The 18,562-nt window shown below is 51.2% G+C and overlaps 1 protein-coding gene across 1 annotated transcript; it reads right to left on the bottom strand.

The window, feature by feature from the left end:
• Positions 1 to 9,090: 9,090 nt before the first annotated feature.
• On the bottom strand, positions 9,091 to 10,383 carry LOC123099485 (mitogen-activated protein kinase kinase 9-like). Its single transcript, XM_044521634.1, has one exon. It carries the CDS (start codon positions 10,093 to 10,095, stop codon positions 9,091 to 9,093), a length of 1,005 nt encoding a protein of 334 aa, XP_044377569.1. The 5' UTR covers positions 10,096 to 10,383.
• Positions 10,384 to 18,562: the final 8,179 nt, after the last annotated feature.

An 18,562-nucleotide genomic window follows, 5' to 3' on the forward strand; every position in this document is an offset into this window, starting at 1 on the left:
AGTCGGGATAAAAGATTATGCTATGACACAAGTCAGGGGCCAATCAAATCCTGCCTGAACGAAATATTCGGCGGGGATGAACTGAGCACTTGTGCAATAGTATTATTCTTATCGCGAACAATGTTGTATAAGGCTGGATATTGTTCTGGGAGACTGGCATTGCCTAGCCAGATATCTTCCCAAAAACAAATCTCCGACCCATCCTTTATCGCGATACTTTCCTCTCCAAGTAATACAAAAAATATCATAACATATATGAACTCGCGAGATACTTGCACTCACGCGTCACCTAAGATAGGAGGAGGCTCGAGGGCACTGGTGGGCTCCAGAGGCGAGGTCGGCATGAGCGAGCGTGGGACGCAAGACATACCCAGGTTTGGGGCTCTTCGGAGAGATAACACCCCTAGTCCTGCAGAGTGTGGTTGATATGCGACAGTACACAGTTGCTCCTAGAGCTGTATCGAGGAAGAAGGGAGGCTGGCCCGGGCTTAGGCTACTCCTTCTCCTGGTGTGGCTAGTCTAGCTGATCTGGTGTTCGCTATTGTTCTCGTGTGCGAGAGTTGCTTGCCTGCCCGTATGCATGAGGGCTCCTGGGGGGTTTTATAGACCAACCCCCCAGGGATACAATGGTAATGTTACAAAGCCGTGGGGCCGGGTTGTCATCGTCCGGGAAGCCGGTGCTGGGACCCGCCGGGTGTCAGGGCTCGCCGGGTTCTCAGGGCGCCGGCCCCGTATACCTAGGGGCACTGTTCGCCGTCTTGTCGATCGTCACGGAGTGGCCGGGTTGAGTCGGGTACAGTGGCGCTCCGTCAGGTCGCCGCTTGCTGACGTCAGCAGTGACGATGGGCGCACTGTTGCCACGCCGGCCCTGGTCAGTGGGTAGGTGGGGCACTGTTGCCACGCCCCGGCTGACCAGAGGCATGGGCGGGGCACTGTTGCCTCGGTCATTGGTGGATGGAGACTCGTCCCATTGTACGGCCTGGATGGGACGGGAGCTGACCCGAGGCCGGGTTGGGGAACACGCCAAAGGGGAGCTGGCTTGTTGGAGAAGTCTAGGTGTGCCGGGTTTGGCTGCCTTGAGCTGGTCGTTGGGGCCGGGTTGAGCAGTACGGCCGGGTTGGAGAGTTTGGCCGGGTCGAGGGGCTTGGCCGGGTTGAGCGACCCGGCCAAGCACGAGCCGGCTTGAGGAGCGGTGCTGGACCCGTTGTTTTTTAAAAGGATCTGGGTTCCATTGCCTGCCTGGGGTTCATCCCCCCGACAGTAGTCCCCGAAGCTGTGAAGGTCCGCCATCTTCGGATGGGAGGGCCTTCGCAGCCCCCCCCCTTGAGGAGGCGAATTTTGTGACCGCCGGGTCCGGCAACTCCCACTGTGTGCCGGCTTTCGGAAGCCGAATCGCGGCACCCCGGCTGGGGCGGGAAACCGAAGGGTCCGTCGAATCTTGAGGCAATCTTTTGGGCTTCGCGCGGGCGGCAGGTGGTGCCTGGGAGCCGGAGGGGCCTGACAGGCCACGCGCGTGATGAGACGGGGCGACGCGCTGGGGCCCGCTGCCACGCGCCCTCGGCCCACGCGTGCGGATTTATTGCGGCGTCCGCAAGTCGGTTGTCCTTCTCCAGGCAGTTACTATGCGCGTACGTGCGCAGTTATTACGGGGAAGTGGAACGGGTGAGCGCAAACGATCCCACTTCCCCACGTTCGAACCGCGGGTTATAAATTGGGGGAGGGGAGCGGCGAAAACCATTCTCGCTCGCACTCCCCTGCCTCTTCATCCTTCCTATGCTTCTTGCGACCGCCGCGTGCTGCGACACCCATTGCTTCGAGCAGAGCTTCATCGCCGTTCTTCTTCCTTTCTTTCTTCGTCTTCGTCGATGGCGCTGCCGTCGGGCTCGTGGATGGGCTCGACCGTCACCCTGGACGACATCGCCTATCTCCGCACCACCAGGCGCTTGCCGGGGGAGACGGAGGTTGCCGCGCGCCTACCGCAGGGCGAGCGGGAGCCGCGGCCCGAGGGCACGGAGCGCGTGGTCTTCTACGCACACTTCAAGCGCGGGTTCGGCCTTCCCGCGAGCACCTTCTTTCGCAACTTCCTGGAGTTCTTCGGGCTCCAGCCCCATCATCTTGGCGCGGCCGCCATCGTGCAGCTTTCGGGCTTCGTCACCCTCTGCGAGGGGTACCTGGGGGTCGAGCCTTCGATCGATCTCTGGGTGCGCTTCTTTTCCTTGAAGTTGCAGGGGCCGAGGGCCGGGGAGATGTCCGACTGCGGGGCCGCCGTCATCACCAAGCGGTCGGGCGCGGACTGCCCCAAGATGCCGCTGGAGGATTCTGCCAAGAAATGGCAGAATTCTTTCTTCTACGTCCGTAATCTCGGCGCGGACCACATCAACCTGCCGCCGTTCATCAACGCGCCGCCGTGGGGGAAGCAGAACTGGGGTTATTACCCCAAGCACCCGTCGCAGGAGGTGCTCAACCTCTGCCAGCGGGTGTCGGAGATGCAGCAACTGGATTCCTACCGTGTCAGCGTCTTCAACCGGCTCCTGGACAAGCATCGGCAGCTCAAGGAGCAGCTCGCCGCCAAGGAGGAGGAGCTCCACGTTGCGGCAGGTATTCTTCTTTTGCGTGCCCTTTTTTAGTGGGGGCGCGCTAGCGCACCCACTGGGTGTAGCCCCCGAGATTCGGGCCAACTGCGTACCAGTTGGGTCGAATCTTAAACTGGTAATTTGTTTCTGGATCTTTCTTTGGCAGCCGAGGTGCTGTCTTGGAGAACCTGGCTGATCCGAGCCGGCTTCCATTACGACCGGCTTGTTGCTGACGCCGGCTGGCTTGGGGCCGAGGTGGTGGAGGCGAAGGCGGCGGCGACGGGAGCCCGGCAGGCGCTTGATGAAGCCAGCCAGCTGCGGGAGCAGCTGGCGGGCGACAAGAGCCGTCTCGAGGCCGAGGTGGAAAGCCTCAAGGCGGAGGCCGCCAAGGTTGTGGAGGCGCAGCAGGCCCTTACCGAGGCCGACCAGCAACGCGGCAAGCTGGCCGACGATAAGGGCCAGCTCCAGGCCGAGGTGGAGCGCTTGAAGGCGCTGGTGGCCGTGGAGGAGGAGACCCGTCAGGGGGAAACCCGTCGCCGCGAGGAGGCCGAGAAGACGACCGAGGCCAAGGATGTCGAGCTGAAGGCGGCCCTTGCCAAGGTTGCCGACTTGGAGAAGGCGCTGCAGGAGCGTGACCACACCATTGCCCGGGAGCGGCGCGGTACGTTGCTCGAAGCGCAGCACCTGGAAGAGCCCTTCTCCAATAAGTGCTTTTCTTGGGTTCTGCCGGGTTGGGATCCCGGCTTCTTGTCCTTGGTGATTTTTTCTGACTTTCTTCGCTTTCTGGCAGGGGCCTTCCCGAAGACGCGCCAGCTGGCGGAGGAAGCCGTCCGCTTTCAGCGTGGCCCGCTGGGAGTCGTCGGCTCCGGGACCGACCCGCAGGTGGCTTGGACCTTCTCGAAAATCATGACCGCCGCCAAGGCTCATCTGAGAGTCTTGGGCGAGCAGATGGGGCGGCTCTCTGAGGCCGGTGCGGCGATGATGGTGGCCCTGTGGCCGGGCTCCGTTGCGCCGAACAGCTTCGCGCGGCTGGTGCGGTGGTTGGAGACGGGGCCGGATCGGCTCCACGACTGGCGGGTTTCTGCTGCTCGTGCTGGTGCCGAGATGGCGCTCCGGTTTGCGATGTCTTGGCATCCGGACCTGTCGCTGGATGCGTTGATGGCCAGCGAGCCGGCTCGGAGAGCCAGCTGCAGGCGGAGGCCGGACGGATCGCTGGCCGGGCCAGCTACATCGCTGGGTTCGCCTTCCACGACGAGTTCCGGTCGGAGCAGGCGGAGGATGGTGGAGTCGTGCCTGCCGACAACTATGGCCTGCTTCTGGACGACCCGGAAGGCAGCTTCGAGGAGACAGACGTCTACCGTGATGCGGGTGTCGAGGAGGACACCGGCACTTCGGTGAACCCGGAGGCCACCGAGGGGGAGCCATCTACCGCGCGACCCGGTGCTGGAGATGCCTGAGGCTGCCCTGCTTTGACATAGTACAAATCTCTGTTAGGTAGCAGGTCCACCCACCCACTAGGGGTGCTTGGGTGTAATGAATTCTGGCCTTGGGCCTATTTAAATTTGAACTTGTGATGTGTAAATTTCGTGAATATTTGCGCCCTTGCTTTTCGTCTTTTGAGCCGTTTTCTTGCGACTTTCCCCTCTCGGGCCTCCCCCCACGAGTCTGACGGCCGAGGCTCTGGTCCGTGACAAGGAGTTCGGCCTTTGACAGGAGCGCGCGATACTTAGGCCTTCGAAACGTTGAGTGCGAGCGAAACACCCACTGGGCCAAGCTGGCGGCAATCTGGCGAAGCCGTATGGCGAGCAGCCGGCCGTGCGGCAATTAAAAAGTGGCGGGGCCGGGTTGGGTAACCCGGCGGTCCTTGACTTAGCGTTCGTGGCGCGCTGGTGCTTTGACCCGTTGTGCTTGCCAGCCGACAGCCGAACCCGGTTCTGTGGCCTAGGGTGAAGTGGGGGGCCATGGCAACCTTAATGCGTCAGGAATCACTAAGGCAAGTGGCGGGTGGTGACCAAGCCGGCCAGCCCCCGGGTCGAGCGAGTCGAACTGGTGGCCGGGTTGGTCCAAAGAGGATGATAATGCACAAATGTAGGAGACACAATAGCCTGGTCGGAAAAGGGCAGCCCCTGAGCGTCGTTCAGGGACTCCATAGTTTTCATATGATTACAAAAGGCAGCGATACATACATGCACACAGCTAACTGTAAAACGGGCGCAGGAGTTCCGCGTTCCACGGCCAGCGAGAACGCGGCCGGGTCGACAGAAGCCGGGTTGGTCGGGTCTGCGCCGGTCTTCCAGGGTCGGCTCGTCGCCTAAGCCACCGGCGGTCGTCGGGGTGGGGTTGCACCGGGTCCGGGTGCGGCCGAGTGCGCCTCGCCGGGTGGCGAAGATGTTGTGTGCTGATGATCGCCGGGTCCGTCGGCGCGGGCGGAGCCGGATCCCGCCAGCTTGGCGAGTTGGTTGAGGCGGTCCTCCTGCGCGTTGGCCGCGTCGAGGAGGTCGTTCACCCGCTTGAGGCGGTCCTTCAGCTCCTCACCCGCGAGCTGATCCAGGCTGACTGCGGCCGCCTGGGCAACACACATGTTCTTCACGGGCGTCTCGTAGACGGGCGGGATGGCGCCGAAGGCGCGGCCGACCGCGCCGCCCCGGGCACGCACGTCGACCCGGCTTGGCTCGGCCGCGGTAGGCGTGAAACCGTAGGCGGCGTTGTGCTCCAGCTGAGCTGAGTCTAGGCGACGCTGCGTAGCGGCGAGCGTCTCGGTCAGGTCCAGCAGGCGCTGGCGGTCCTCCTCGAGCCGAATCCGGGCCTCGGCGACGTTGGAGGCGTCGATGTCAGTGTCGATGGGGACGCGAAGACTCTGCATCGTGGCGTGCAACGGGTTGGGCGAGCCGGCCCGATCCGCTACGGCCTTGGCTTCGGCGGCGTTCCTCGCCGCGCTCGACGAGGAAAAGGCGCCGGTGTCGGTGACGAAGACCTCCACGCAGAGGTCCGTCCCTCCGTCGGGAGCGCTGCCGCCGAGGGAGAGAGGGGAGTCGGAAAATTCAAGTACCTCGTTGGGGTACTCGTCGGTCGCGGGTGCATCAGAGATGCGTAGCGCGGCGAAGGAGGCGGCGAGCGCGTCGATGACGTCGTCCGCCAGCGTGACGGGCTCGTCGGAGTCGGAGGGGAGCCCCGTCTGGAGCATGCTCCTGGCCAGGACCTCGAGCTGCCCCATGGTGGGCGCCAACTGTCGTGGTGGGCGCACAGCAGATGCCAAGGGATGGCTAAAGATAGGAGGAGGCTCGAGGGCACTAGTGGGCTCCAGAGGCGAGGTCGGCATGAGCGAGCATGGGATGCGAGACATACCCAGGTTCGGGGCTCTCCGGAGAGATAACACCCCTAGTCCTGCCGAGTGTGGTTGATATGCGACAGTACAGAGTTGCTCCTAGAGCTGTATCAAGGAAGAAGGGAGGCTGGCCAGGGCTTAGGCTGCTCCTTCTCCTGGCGTGGCTAGTCTAGCTGATCTGGTGTTCGCTATTGTTCTCGTGTGCGAGAGTTGCTTTCCTGCCCATATGCATGAGGGCTCCTGGGGGGTTTTATAGACCAAGCCCCCAGGGATACAATGGTAATGTTACAAAGCTGTGGGGCCAGGTTGTCATTGTCCGGGAAGCAGGTGCGGGGACCCGCCGGGTGTCAGGGCTCGACGGGTTCTCCGGGCGCGGGCCCCGCATGCCTAGGGGCACTGTTCGCCGTCTTGTCGATCGCCAGGGAGTGGCCGGGTTGAGTCGGGTACAGTGGCACTCCGTCAGGTCGCCGCTTTGCTGGCGTCAGCAGTGACGATGGGCGCACTATTGCAACGCCGGCCCTGGTCAGCGGGTAGGTGGGGCACTGTAGCCACGCCCCGGCTGACCAGAGGCATGGGCGGGGCACTGTTGCCTCGGTCATCGGTGGATGGAGACTCGTCCCATCATACGGCCTGGATGGGACGGGAGCTGACCCGAAGCCGGGTTGGGGAACACGCCAAAGGGGAGCTGGCTTGTTGGAGAAGTCTAGGTGTGCCGGGTTTGGCCGCCTTGAGCTGGTCGTTGGGGCCGGGTTGAGGAGTACGGCCGGGTTGGAGAGTTTGGCCGGGTTGAGGGCCCGGCCAAGCATGAGCCGGCTTGAGGGGCGATGTTGGCCCTGTTGTTTTTGAAAAGGATCCGGGTTCCGTTGCCTGCCCGGGGTTCATCCCCCCGACAGGTTTTCATTCATATAGTTGGAAATATTGTACACCAATGATGCAAAATGTGCTCGATCAAGAAAAAGGGAGCCCAAAGGAACTCGGGGCCCTTAACTTCTTCTTTTTCTTAAAAAAACGCATTTTAAAACAACAAAACAATAAAAAGTTCACAAATACATATACACCCAAGACATGTACCTAAATTTTTTCATAAGGAAAGGTGTTAATTTCAGGGTACACGAAAATGACAAATGTGTGGGTCCATCATAGATGTACTTTCGGGGAGTAGTGTATTTGTAACTAGTGAGATGGTACCATCTAAAACAAACTACTCCCTCTATCCGGTCATGCAAGTCGGGCATGGATTTTTAGATCTTTGATTTGAATAATGAAATGTATGTAATATGTCACCAAAAATAAATGTTTAGAAACTTCATTCGACAAGAAATCTGATGATATATTTTTAGTAGCATATAACATATATTTCTTTATTTATTAAACTGACGACCTAAATACCATGTCCAACTTATAGACCCGGATAGAAGTAGTAATAATGAGATGGTTAGTCTCCATAAATGACCGTCATAGTACAAGGACAAACACATCTATGCGGAAAAGCATGCCACATTGATAACACGATAGTGTACCTCACTGTTGAGATCCATTAGGGTTTGGCAAGGTTCATGGCAGGTGTTAGAGTGGTCGTTTTCGGCTGCGTTTAGAGAAACATCCTACGAGGGTAGGCAATAGAGTGGCAATAGAGAGGTGGTTAGGGGAACAAGGCAGGTGTCTTGATGATTAAGGAGGTGATGCAAGTGGCTCATCAATAGAGCTTAGGAATACGTAGGTTCTCGGTGGTGGCAGATGTAATGGTTATTACCATCGATCAAGTCCGATGACAAGGAAAATATGATATGGTTAGGAGGTGGTGCTCACTAGTGATGTATTTCAATGGCTTCTGTAGCTGCTAGATACGATTTTGGAGGGAGGGGGGGACATCAAATGAAGTGACGAGGAAGGTGTCGAGAAATGGGGAGTATATGCGCAAATAAACAAAGGAATGAGTTGCGAGAGTCATCCTTCCGAGCCAATGAAATCAACACCCGGGAGCACGAGATGTTTGGCCCCGCTAATCTGGATCCCGATTCAATGGGTTGATGTACGACACTTGATAAATGATTTTCTTGTATCGCTCTTTTATGCTTTGTTCTTCTTCCATGGCAGTACGAGAACAAAACAATTGTTTGGTAGCCCACCTTGCAAGGGGTGAATATGTGTCCTTGGCCATAGTGTGCTCACTAATCTTAGATTTTCACATATTGGATTGGGTGTCACATGTAGATTTCAAACCTTGAGCGGTTAGTCTAGCTTTTGCGTGTTTAGCCTTCCTTGGTTCACTAGAGGTATGTATGAATGTTTAAATGCAGAATGTAAAGCGGGAGATGACGAATTGGAAGAACTTTGATGTAAATTCTAATTTAATCAAGAGGCTTTGTTGTCTGTATTTATGTTTTATTTTTGGTTGGATGTATGTTATTACATCAATTAATAAATTGGACCGTTTGCTAAGAAATGAAATAATTCTTTAAAAGTATCAACCCATACCGAGACCCTATCCAAAAAATGATAAAATGACTAGGATTTGAATGTTCAAAAGTTTATTGGGGTGTGGAGGCGAGGGGGTGTGACAATATTTAAGGTACAACAAAACATGGTAGGGTGATTGTTGGACTTGTTGTACCTCAAGATGTGACATTTAGAATCTTGATCCTATCAAAACTAAATTAATTTTCAATTTAGAAAATATGTACAGCTTTAGGTTTTGAAATGTGTAGTTGAGTGGGTTTTTTTCCGCGATGAAAGTTGAGCAGTTGCCTTTCTAAAGTTTCAGTACAACTTCGGAAATGTCAAAAGACTAACGTCAGATTTTTAAGATTTCCAGTGAACACCCAGAATTATCATGCTAAAACAGATAAAATTGTCATGCTATTGTAAGGGATTTGCAATGCTCTAAAGCAAAAATTGCCATCTGATACCAAAATAAATGGCAGAAAATTGCCCACGCTGTGCAGAGTAATTGCCATACGTTCGATCGGGATTTGACGGTCCTAAGAGCGTCCACTGGGATTGCTTTAAAAACTGACGTTCCCTGGTTAGCGACGTCAAATTGATGATCTGTAATCTGGTCGACAGAAATAATGCAACGGATAGACACCAAAACTGTTATCTGGTCGATTTAAAATTCCTGAGTTCTTCCACTATCTGTATCTGCAGCTGTGCAAATGTCTAGCTACAGTTTGTGAACGGACAGTTGAATATCTAAACGCGCTGGGCGATCACTTCCCGGAGCGCATGTCTCGCCGCTGCCACGTCCCTCCCGGCGACGAACGGGTGCGCGACGAGCTCCGCAACTGATGCACGCTTCCGGTGGTCTTTCTGCAGGCACGCGGACACGAAGCTCCGGAGTTCCGGCGACGCCGAGCCGTCGGGAAGTGCTGGGAGCTCACCGAAGCAGATGGCGCACATGAGCGCCGCCCAGGTCAGCTCCTGCCCGGCGGGGAGCAGCGGGTAGCGCCCCATGAGGAGCTCCAGGACGGTCACGCCCAGCCCCCACACGTCGGCGGCGTAGGGGTCGACGCGGTCCTCCTCGCCCTCGTGCAGCCGCTCCGTGTCGAATCTCTCGGGGCTCATGTACGCGGCGGTGCCCTCGTAGGCCGCGCGGTACTTGCCGGCGCGGGAGACGACCTCGGCGATCCCGAAGTCGCCGATTTTGACCTGACCGGCCCTGTTGACCAGGAGGTTCGCCGGCTTCATGTCCCGGTGGACCACGCGGCGCGCGCGGAGGTACGCCAGGCCGGCCAGCGCCTGGGCCGCCACCTCGGCCAGCGCCGCCTCCGGGAAGCCTCCCTGGCCGCCGCGGACGAGCGAGTCGAGCGAACCGCCGTCCATCAGCTCGAGGAGCAAGGCAGAGTCGCCGGACGGCGTCGGGAGCACCGAGTGACACCGGACGATGTGCGGCGAGTCGACGCGGCGCACAACATCCACCTCCTCGTCGGCGCCGGGATGGCCGCGGTGAATAATCTTGAGCGCGTACAGCGCCGACGTGCGGCGGTGCGAGGCCTTATGGACGGTCCCGCCGTTCCCGCGCCCAAGGACTTTGAGCATGTCAAAGTCGCTCAGGCGGAACTCGCCGTCCGGCCGAGCCGCCGAGGTGGACGGCGTCGCCGCGGTGACCGGCGCCGGGGCCGGGCACCGGAAGGCCCACGTTGGGGCGTCGAGCGTGAGGTGCAGCTGCGGCAGCCGTCTTTCTCGGGCGGCCGCCATTAGATTGATCGCCTTGTGCGTCTGAGCTCTTAAGATCGAATTTGGAAGCTGATTGATGATTTTGGATCGAGCCTTCGAATTGAGGTTTTCTTTTCGGGGGAATGATGGATGGATCGTGATATTGGAATTCAGGTTTGCTTTATACTGAAAATTGTGGCGGCTGAGATTGTGACGAGTAACGGCCGTCCTTTTAAAATCTTTCCTTGGAAAGCAATGTGGTAATGGCAATTCTTAATTAGCTTAGCCAATTACCTTATGCGAGATGTGGATATGCATGGAATTTGTGTGTCTACTATTTTAGGAGTTTGGTGGATATACTCAAGCTGGCTGGAGACCTACATGTTGAAATTGACAGGAAACCAATCACCTGGAGAATGATGATTTCAGAACAAAAACACATGAGGATCTTTGGGATTTTTTTTAGCATTTTAGGTATATTTGATACACAGAGTTTAGTATTTGTTGTTGACTGTTTTTGAGATAGCTAACCACTCGTTTCAAGTGGTACACAGAGTTTAGTATGGGATAAAAAAAGGACTCCACTATAAATCTGATGCCAGATTTTTTTACCATGGCAAATCGAATATTTTTCATGGTAAATTATGCTTTTTTAAGGCTGGCAAGTTTAGTTGAAATTTTGCCATTCTTGCAAAATAAAATTATCATCAACGCGTCAATATAAATTGTCATGAAAAATGTCAGATTTGCAATGCCTAAAAATTTGACGTCAATCTTTTACTTTTTTCGTAAAAATGAAAAAAAAGCCTGAGCACCTGCTCAGGATATTTGAGATTTCTTGTTTATACAAGTTTTTCAATATTTCAATGTTGAGATTGGTTACTAGCTCCAGTTTGATAGAATTATTTTTTGGGGAATTTGAGGGAATGTGTTCTTATTTATTGATTGCTTTTTGGTTTACACGACTGCCAAATGAGTGCTTGTCGAGCTTTTGTAACTAATCGTGTACGAGATTTTGGCCTATTAATACGAATTTTAGTTTTTTCTTATCTTTTGGACAACGAGTAATTTAAAGTTTAACATGGCTTACTTCGCAAAAAAAATTAACATGGCTTTATATCCCCTGTTACCGTAAAAGTAGTCCAACCATGTAAAGCAAATGCAGTAATAAATATTAAAGGCGGGAATGGTGAAGAAAGATATTGCTCTATATCAGGAAATTAAATTTGAGCCATTGGATGCAACTTGGACATCCTAGATCAGAAGATGCCCCTTGGCCGTTGTGGTCTGAAATTGCAGAGTGCCCATTTAGCTGAAGATTGATCCCTTGGAAAACTGAAGAATGAGGTGTAATTCTGTCATGCACGCGAGCACTGCACTCGGCGACGAGGGATGCCCCCTTGTTTGTTCGGTGAAGGGCTAACACTCGCGATCTGCTCCTAACTCATGAGCACAAAACAAGTGATGACATGGTGATTTTTACCCAGGTTCAGGCAACACGAAGGTGTAAAACCCTACGTTCTGCTGCTTGGATTGATTATATGATGGAGAAGAAGAGGTGCTGCTTCTTGGCAGAGTAGCTCTTGTCCTAGTAGCTCTGTGGACTGTCTAAGCGTGACGAGTCTGAACCCTTTTTCAGGGGGCTATGGATCTCTTTTTATAGTCTCAAGGAGTTGCCACAATACCCAAGCTACATCTATTACAATAAATCATTAAATGCCTTGATATGTGTCGGTCTACCGCTTGCCGGGTAGGGGAAATGCCCGTCTTGTCAAAGTAGGTATGCATGTGCATTCCTTTTACCATGACATGTCGTGGAGGAGGTGTCATGCTCTTGGGGAAAAGGTGTGCTGGTTCACCCTAGTCTCCACCTAACCGCCTCGTAGCAGTGTTCTCCATGTGATAGCTCACCCCACGCCTTTGGAGGCTTGTAGCAGGCCTATGGACTAGCCTCACCGCTGTTGGCCGTGGCACGGGTTGCCGTTATGCCTGTCAGCCACTCACTACAGCGTTGACGAATGGTTGCCGGGGTAGGAGCCGTTGAAGCCGTTCGCCGGACATTGACGCCGAAGAAGCGACTGATGGGAGTGATGTCTACTACGCAACTTTATTCTTGTAGAATCTATTTTTTGACTGGTCACTGTAGGGAAAACCCCCACAGCCTTGGCTCTATATTCATCATAAGGTTACAATATGTACAAAGGTTATGAAGGATAACCCAAAGGAAAGAAAATAAATCCTAGGCTAAAAAAGAGCATGAGTACATCAGGGGGGAGGGAAGTTACCCAACTCACAAGGCCCTCTTTAAACCTAGGCCTAATCCTAAAGGAGAGCAGAGATATATCATGGATGAAAGACCTTCTCCAGTGATTAAAGCTAGACTGGAGGTGTCTAAACACTTTGGCATTCCTGATAAATCAGATGTTCCAGCAAGAAGTGAACACCACTTTAGCAAAAGAAAGGCTTGTTGAAGTCCCTCCTAGCATTGAGAGCAATTTCAGACATATTGTTTTTTTTTTGAAAACTTGGGACAGTGAGGGCAACCCCCCACTGACTTTGTATTACATCTCAAGACACCAGATTACATGGGGAGTAGATTACATAGAGACAGGAGGAGTTAGAGTATCCCTATACATCAAAGGTATAAGGTTGTAAAGCTAGAGCAGAGCAACAATCTGGTCAACAAATGGCACTAAGGCCTCTTTGATCTTGTGTCTCATCATGCCAAAGTCCCCTTTGAATCTCTGGCTCCACCCATCAATGGTCGGCGTCACACTTCTAAACAGCATATTGTTACGTTCCTTCTGTTGGGGAACGTAGCAATAATTCAAAATTTTCCTACATGTCACCAAGATCAATCTATGGAGTCATCTAGCAACGAGGGAGGAGTGGATCTACATACCCTTGTAGATCGCGCGCGGAAGCGTTCAAGAGAACGGGGTTGATGGAGTCGTACTCGTCGTGATCCAAATCACCGATGATCCCAGCGCCGAATGGACGGCACCTCCGCGTTCAACACACGTACGGAGCAGCGATGTCTCCTCCTTCTTGATCCAGCAAGGGGGGAGGAGAGGTTGATGGAGATCCAACAGCACGACGGCGTGGTGGTGGAAGTAGCGGGATTCCAACAGGGCTTCGCCAAGCGCTGCGGGAGGAGGGAGATGTGTCACGGGAGGGAGAGGGAGGCGCCAGGGCTTGGGTATTGCTGCCCTCCCCTTCCCCACATATATATAGGGGCAAGGGAGAGGGGGGCGCGCAGCCTTGGCCCTTCCTCCAAGGAAGGGTGCGGCCAGGGAGGAGTCCATCCTCCCCAAGGCACCTAGGAGGTGCCTTCCCCCTTTAGGACTCTCCGTTTCCCTTATCTCTTGGCGCATGGGACTCTTGGGGCTGGTGCCCTTGGCCCATATAGGCCAAGGCGCACACCCCTACAGCCCATGTGCCCCCCCGGGGCAGGTGGACCCCCTTGGTGGACCCCCGGACCCCTTTCGGCACTCCCGGTACAATACCGATAATGCGCGAAACTTTTCCGGCGACCAAAACAAGACTTCCCATATATAAATCTTTACCTCCGGACCATTCCGGAACTCCTCGTGACGTCCGGGATCTCATCCGGGACTCCGAACAACTTTCGGGTTACCGCATACTAATATCTCTACAACCCTAGCTTCACCGAACCTTAAGTGTGTAGACCCTACGGGTTCGGGAGACACGCAGACATGACCGAGACGACTCTCCGGTCAATAACCAACAGCGGGATCTGGATACCCATGTTGGCTCCCACATGCTCCTCGATGATCTCATCGGATGAACCACGATGTCGAGGATTCAATCAATCCCGTATTCAATTCCCTTTGTCAATCGGTATGTTACTTGCCCGAGATTCGATCGTCGGTATCCCAATACCTCGTTCAATCTCGCTCGTTACCGGCAAGTCACTTTACTCGTACCGTAACGCATGATCCCGTGGCTAACTCCTTAGTCACATTGAGCTCATTATGATGATGCATTACCGAGTGGGCCCAGAGATACCTCTCCGTCATACAGAGTGACAAATCCCAGTCTCGATTCGTACCAACCCAACAAACACTTTCAGAGATACCTGTAGTGTACCTTTATAGCCACCCAGTTACGTTGTGACATTTGGTACACCCAAAGCATTCCTACGGTATCCGGGAGTTGCACAATCTCATGGTCTAAGGAAATGATACTTGACATTAGAAAAGCTCTTAGCAAACGAACTACACGATCTTGTGCTATGCTTAGGATTGGGTCTTGTCCATCACATCATTCTCCTAATGATGTGATCCCGTTATCAATGACATCCAATGTCCATGGTCAGGAAACCATAACCATCTATTGATCAACGAGCTAGTCAACTAGAGGCTTACTAGGGACATGTTGTGGTCTATGTATTCACACATGTATTACGGTTTCCAGTTAATACAATTATAGCATGAACAATAGACAATTATCATGAACAAGGAAATATAATAATAACCATTTTATTATTGCCTCTAGGGCATATTTCCAACAGTCTCCCACTTGCACTAGAGTCCATAATCTAGTTCACATCACTATATGATTGTAATGAATCCAACATCCATTGGGTTTGTTCATATCTCGCTTGTGAGAGAGGTTACTAGTCAACGGGTCTGAACCTTCCAGATCCGTGTGTGCTTTACAAATCTCTATGTCATCTTGTAGATGCAGCTACCACGCGCTACTTGGATCTATTCCAAATAACTGCTCTACTATACGAATCCGGTTTACTACTCAGAGTCATCCGGATTAGTGTCAAAGTTTGCATCGACGTAACCCCTTACGACGAACGCTTTTACCACCTCCATAATCAAGAAAATTCCTTAGTCCACTAGTTACTAAGGATAAGTTCGACCGCTGTCATGTGATCCATTCCTGGATCACTCTTGTACCCCTTGACTGACTCATGGCAAGGCACTCTTCAGGTGCGGTACACAGCATAGCATACTGTAGAGCCTACCTCTAAAGCATAGGGGACGACCTTCGTCCTTTCTCTCTCTTCTGTCGTGGTCAGGTCTTGAGTCTTACTCAATACTCACACCTTGTAACACAGCCAAGAACTCCTTCTTTGCTGATCTATTTTGAACTCCTTCAAAATCTTGTCACGGTATGTATTCATTTGAAAGTACTATTAAGCGTTTTTGATCTATCCTTATAGATCTTGATGCTCAATGTTCAAGTAGCTTAATCCAGGTTTTCCATTGAGAAACACTTTTCAAATAACCCTGTATGCTTTCCAGAAATTCTACATCATTTTTGATCAACAATATGTCAACAACATATACTCATCAGAAATTCTATAGTGCTCCCACTCACTTCTTTGGAAATACAAGTTTCTCATAAACTTTGTAAAAAACCCAAAATCTTTGATCATCTCATCAAAGCGTACATTCCAACTCCGAGATGCTTACTCCAATCCTTAGAAGGATTGCTGGAGCTTTGCATACTTGTTAGCATCTTTCAGGATTGACAAAACCTTCTGGTTGTATCACATACAACCATTACTCAAGAAAATCGTCGAGGAAACAATGTTTTGACATCCTATCTGCAAGATTTCATAACTAATGTAGTAATTGCTAATATAGTTCCAACAGACTCTCGGCATCGCTACGAGTGAGAAAATCTCATCGTAGTCAACTCCTTGAACTTGTCGGAAAACATCTTAACGACAAGTCGAGCTTTCTTAATGGTGATACTTACCATCATTGTCTGTCTTCCCTTTTAAAATCCATGTGTACCCAACAGCCTTACGACCATCAAGTAGTTCTTTCAAAGTCTATACTTTGTTTTCATACATGGATCCTCTCGGTTTTATGGCCTCAAGCCATTCGTCGAAATCCGGGCCCACCATCGCTTCTCCATAGCTCGTAGGTTCATTGTTGTCTAGCAACATGACTTCCAAGACAGGATTACGTACCACTCTGAAGTAGTACGCATCCTTGTCGTCCTACGATGTTTGGTAGTGACTTGATCCGAAGTTTCATGATCACTATCATAAGCTTCCACTTCAATTGGTGTAGGTGCCACAGGAACAACTTCCTGTGCCCTCCTACACACTAGTTGAAGTCATGGTTCAATAACCTCATCAAGTCTCCACCATCCTCCCACTCAATTCTTTCGAGAGAAACTTTTCCTCGAGAAAGGACCCGTTTCTAGAAACAATCACTTTTGCTTCCAGATCTGAAATAGGAGGTATACCCAACTGTTTTGGGTATTCTATGAAGATGCATTTATCCGCTTTGGGTTCGAGCTTATCATCCTGAAACTTTTTCACATAAGCGTCGCAGCCCCAAACTTTTAAGAAACGACAGCTTAGGTTTCTCTAAACCATAGTTCATACGGTGTCGTCTCAACGGAATTGCGTGGTGCCCTATTTAAAGTGAATGCGGTTGTCTCTAATGCCTAACCCATAAACGATAGTGGTAATTCGATAAGAGACATCATGGTATGCACTATATCCAATAGGGTGCAGTTATGATGTTCGGACACACCATCACACTATGGTGTTCCAGGCGGTATTAGTCGTGAAACAATTTCCACAATTTCTTAATTGTGTGCCAAACTCGTAACTCAGATATTCATCTCTATGATCATATCACAGACATTTTATCCTCTTGTCACGACGATCTTCAACTTCACTCTGAAATTACTTGAACCTTTCAATAATTCAGACTTGTGTTTCATCAAGTAAATATTCTCAGCATCTACTCAAATCATCTGTGAAGTAAGAACATAACGATATCCACTGCGTGCCTCAGCACTCATTGGACTGCACACATCAAATGTATTACTTCCAACAGGTTGCTCTCTTGTTCCATCTTACTGAAAACGAGGCCTTTCAGTCATCTTGCCCATGTGGTATGATTTGCATGTCTCAAGTGATTCAAAATCAAGTGAGTCCAAACGATCCATCTGTATGGAGTTTCTTCATGCATATCTACCAATATGACTCAAATGGCAGTGCCACAAGTATGTGGTACTATCATTATTATTTTATATCTTTTGGCATGAACATGTGTATCACTACGATCGAGATTCAATAAACCATTCATTTTAGGTGCAAGACCATTGAAGGTATTACTCAAATAAACAGAGTAACCATTATTCTCCTTAAATGAATTACCGTATTGCGATAAACATATTCCAATCATGTCTATTCTCAACGCAAACACCAAATAACAATTATTTAGGTTTAACACCAATCTCGATGGTAGAGGGAGCATGCGATGCTTGATCACATCAACCTTGGAAACACTTCCAACACATATCGTCATCTCACCTTTAGCTAGTCTCCGTTTATTCCATAGCCTTTTATTTCGAGTTACCAACACTTAGCAACCGAACCGGTATCTAATACCCTGGTGCTACTAGTAGTACTAGTAAAGTACACATTAATATACTTCTGTCGACCTTGCCTGCCTTCTCATCTACCTAGTATCTAGGGTAGTTCTGCTTCAGTGACCGTTCCCCTCATTACAGAAGCACTTAGTCTCGGGTTTGGGTTCAACCTTGGGTTTCTTCACTAGAGCAGCAACTGATTTGCCGTTTCATGAAGTATCCCTTCTTTCCCTTGCCCTTCTTGAAACTAGTGGTTTCAGTAACCATCAACAATTGATGCTCCTACTTGATTTCTTCTTTCGCGGTGTCAAACATCGCGAGTTGCTCAAGGATCATCATGTCTATCCCTGATATGTTATAGTTCATCACGAAGCTCTAATAGCTTGGTGGCAGTGACTATGGAGAACCATCACTATCTCATCTGGAAGATTAACTCTCACTCGATTCAAGCAATTGTAGTACTTAGGCAATCTGAGCACATGCTCAACGATTGAGCTTTTCTCCCTTAGTTTGCAGGCTTAAGAAACTTGTCAGAGGTCTCATACCTCTTGACATGGGTACTAGTCTGAAATCCCAATTTCAGTCTTTGGAACATCTCATATGTTCTGTGACGTTTCAAAAATGTCTTCGGTGCCTCAATTCTATACCGTTTTAACATTACGTACTGAACTATCACGTAGTCATCAAAACGTGTATGTCAGATGTTTCGCAACATCCACAAACGACGCTCAAGGTTCAGCACACCAAGCGGTGCATTAAGGACATAAGCCTTCTGTGCAGCAATGAGGACAATCCTCAGTTTACGGACCCAGTCCGCATAATTGCTACTATCAACTTTCAACTAAATTTTTCTCTAGGAACATATCTTAAACAGTAGAACTAAAGCGTAAGCTATGACATAATTTGCAAAGACCTTTTGACTATGTTCATGAAATTAAGTTCATCTGATTATTTATTTAATGAACTCCCACTTAGATAGACATCCCTCTAGTCATCTAAGTGATACATGATCTGAATCGACTAGGCCATGTCCGATCATCACGTGAGACGGACTAGTCATCATCGGTGAACATCTCCATGTTGATCGTATCTACTATACGACTCATGTTCGACCTTTCGATCTCTTGTGTTC

Source organism: Triticum aestivum, chromosome 4D (assembly GCF_018294505.1).
Source record: "Triticum aestivum cultivar Chinese Spring chromosome 4D, IWGSC CS RefSeq v2.1, whole genome shotgun sequence".
Taxonomy (NCBI): Eukaryota; Viridiplantae; Streptophyta; class Magnoliopsida; order Poales; family Poaceae; genus Triticum; species Triticum aestivum.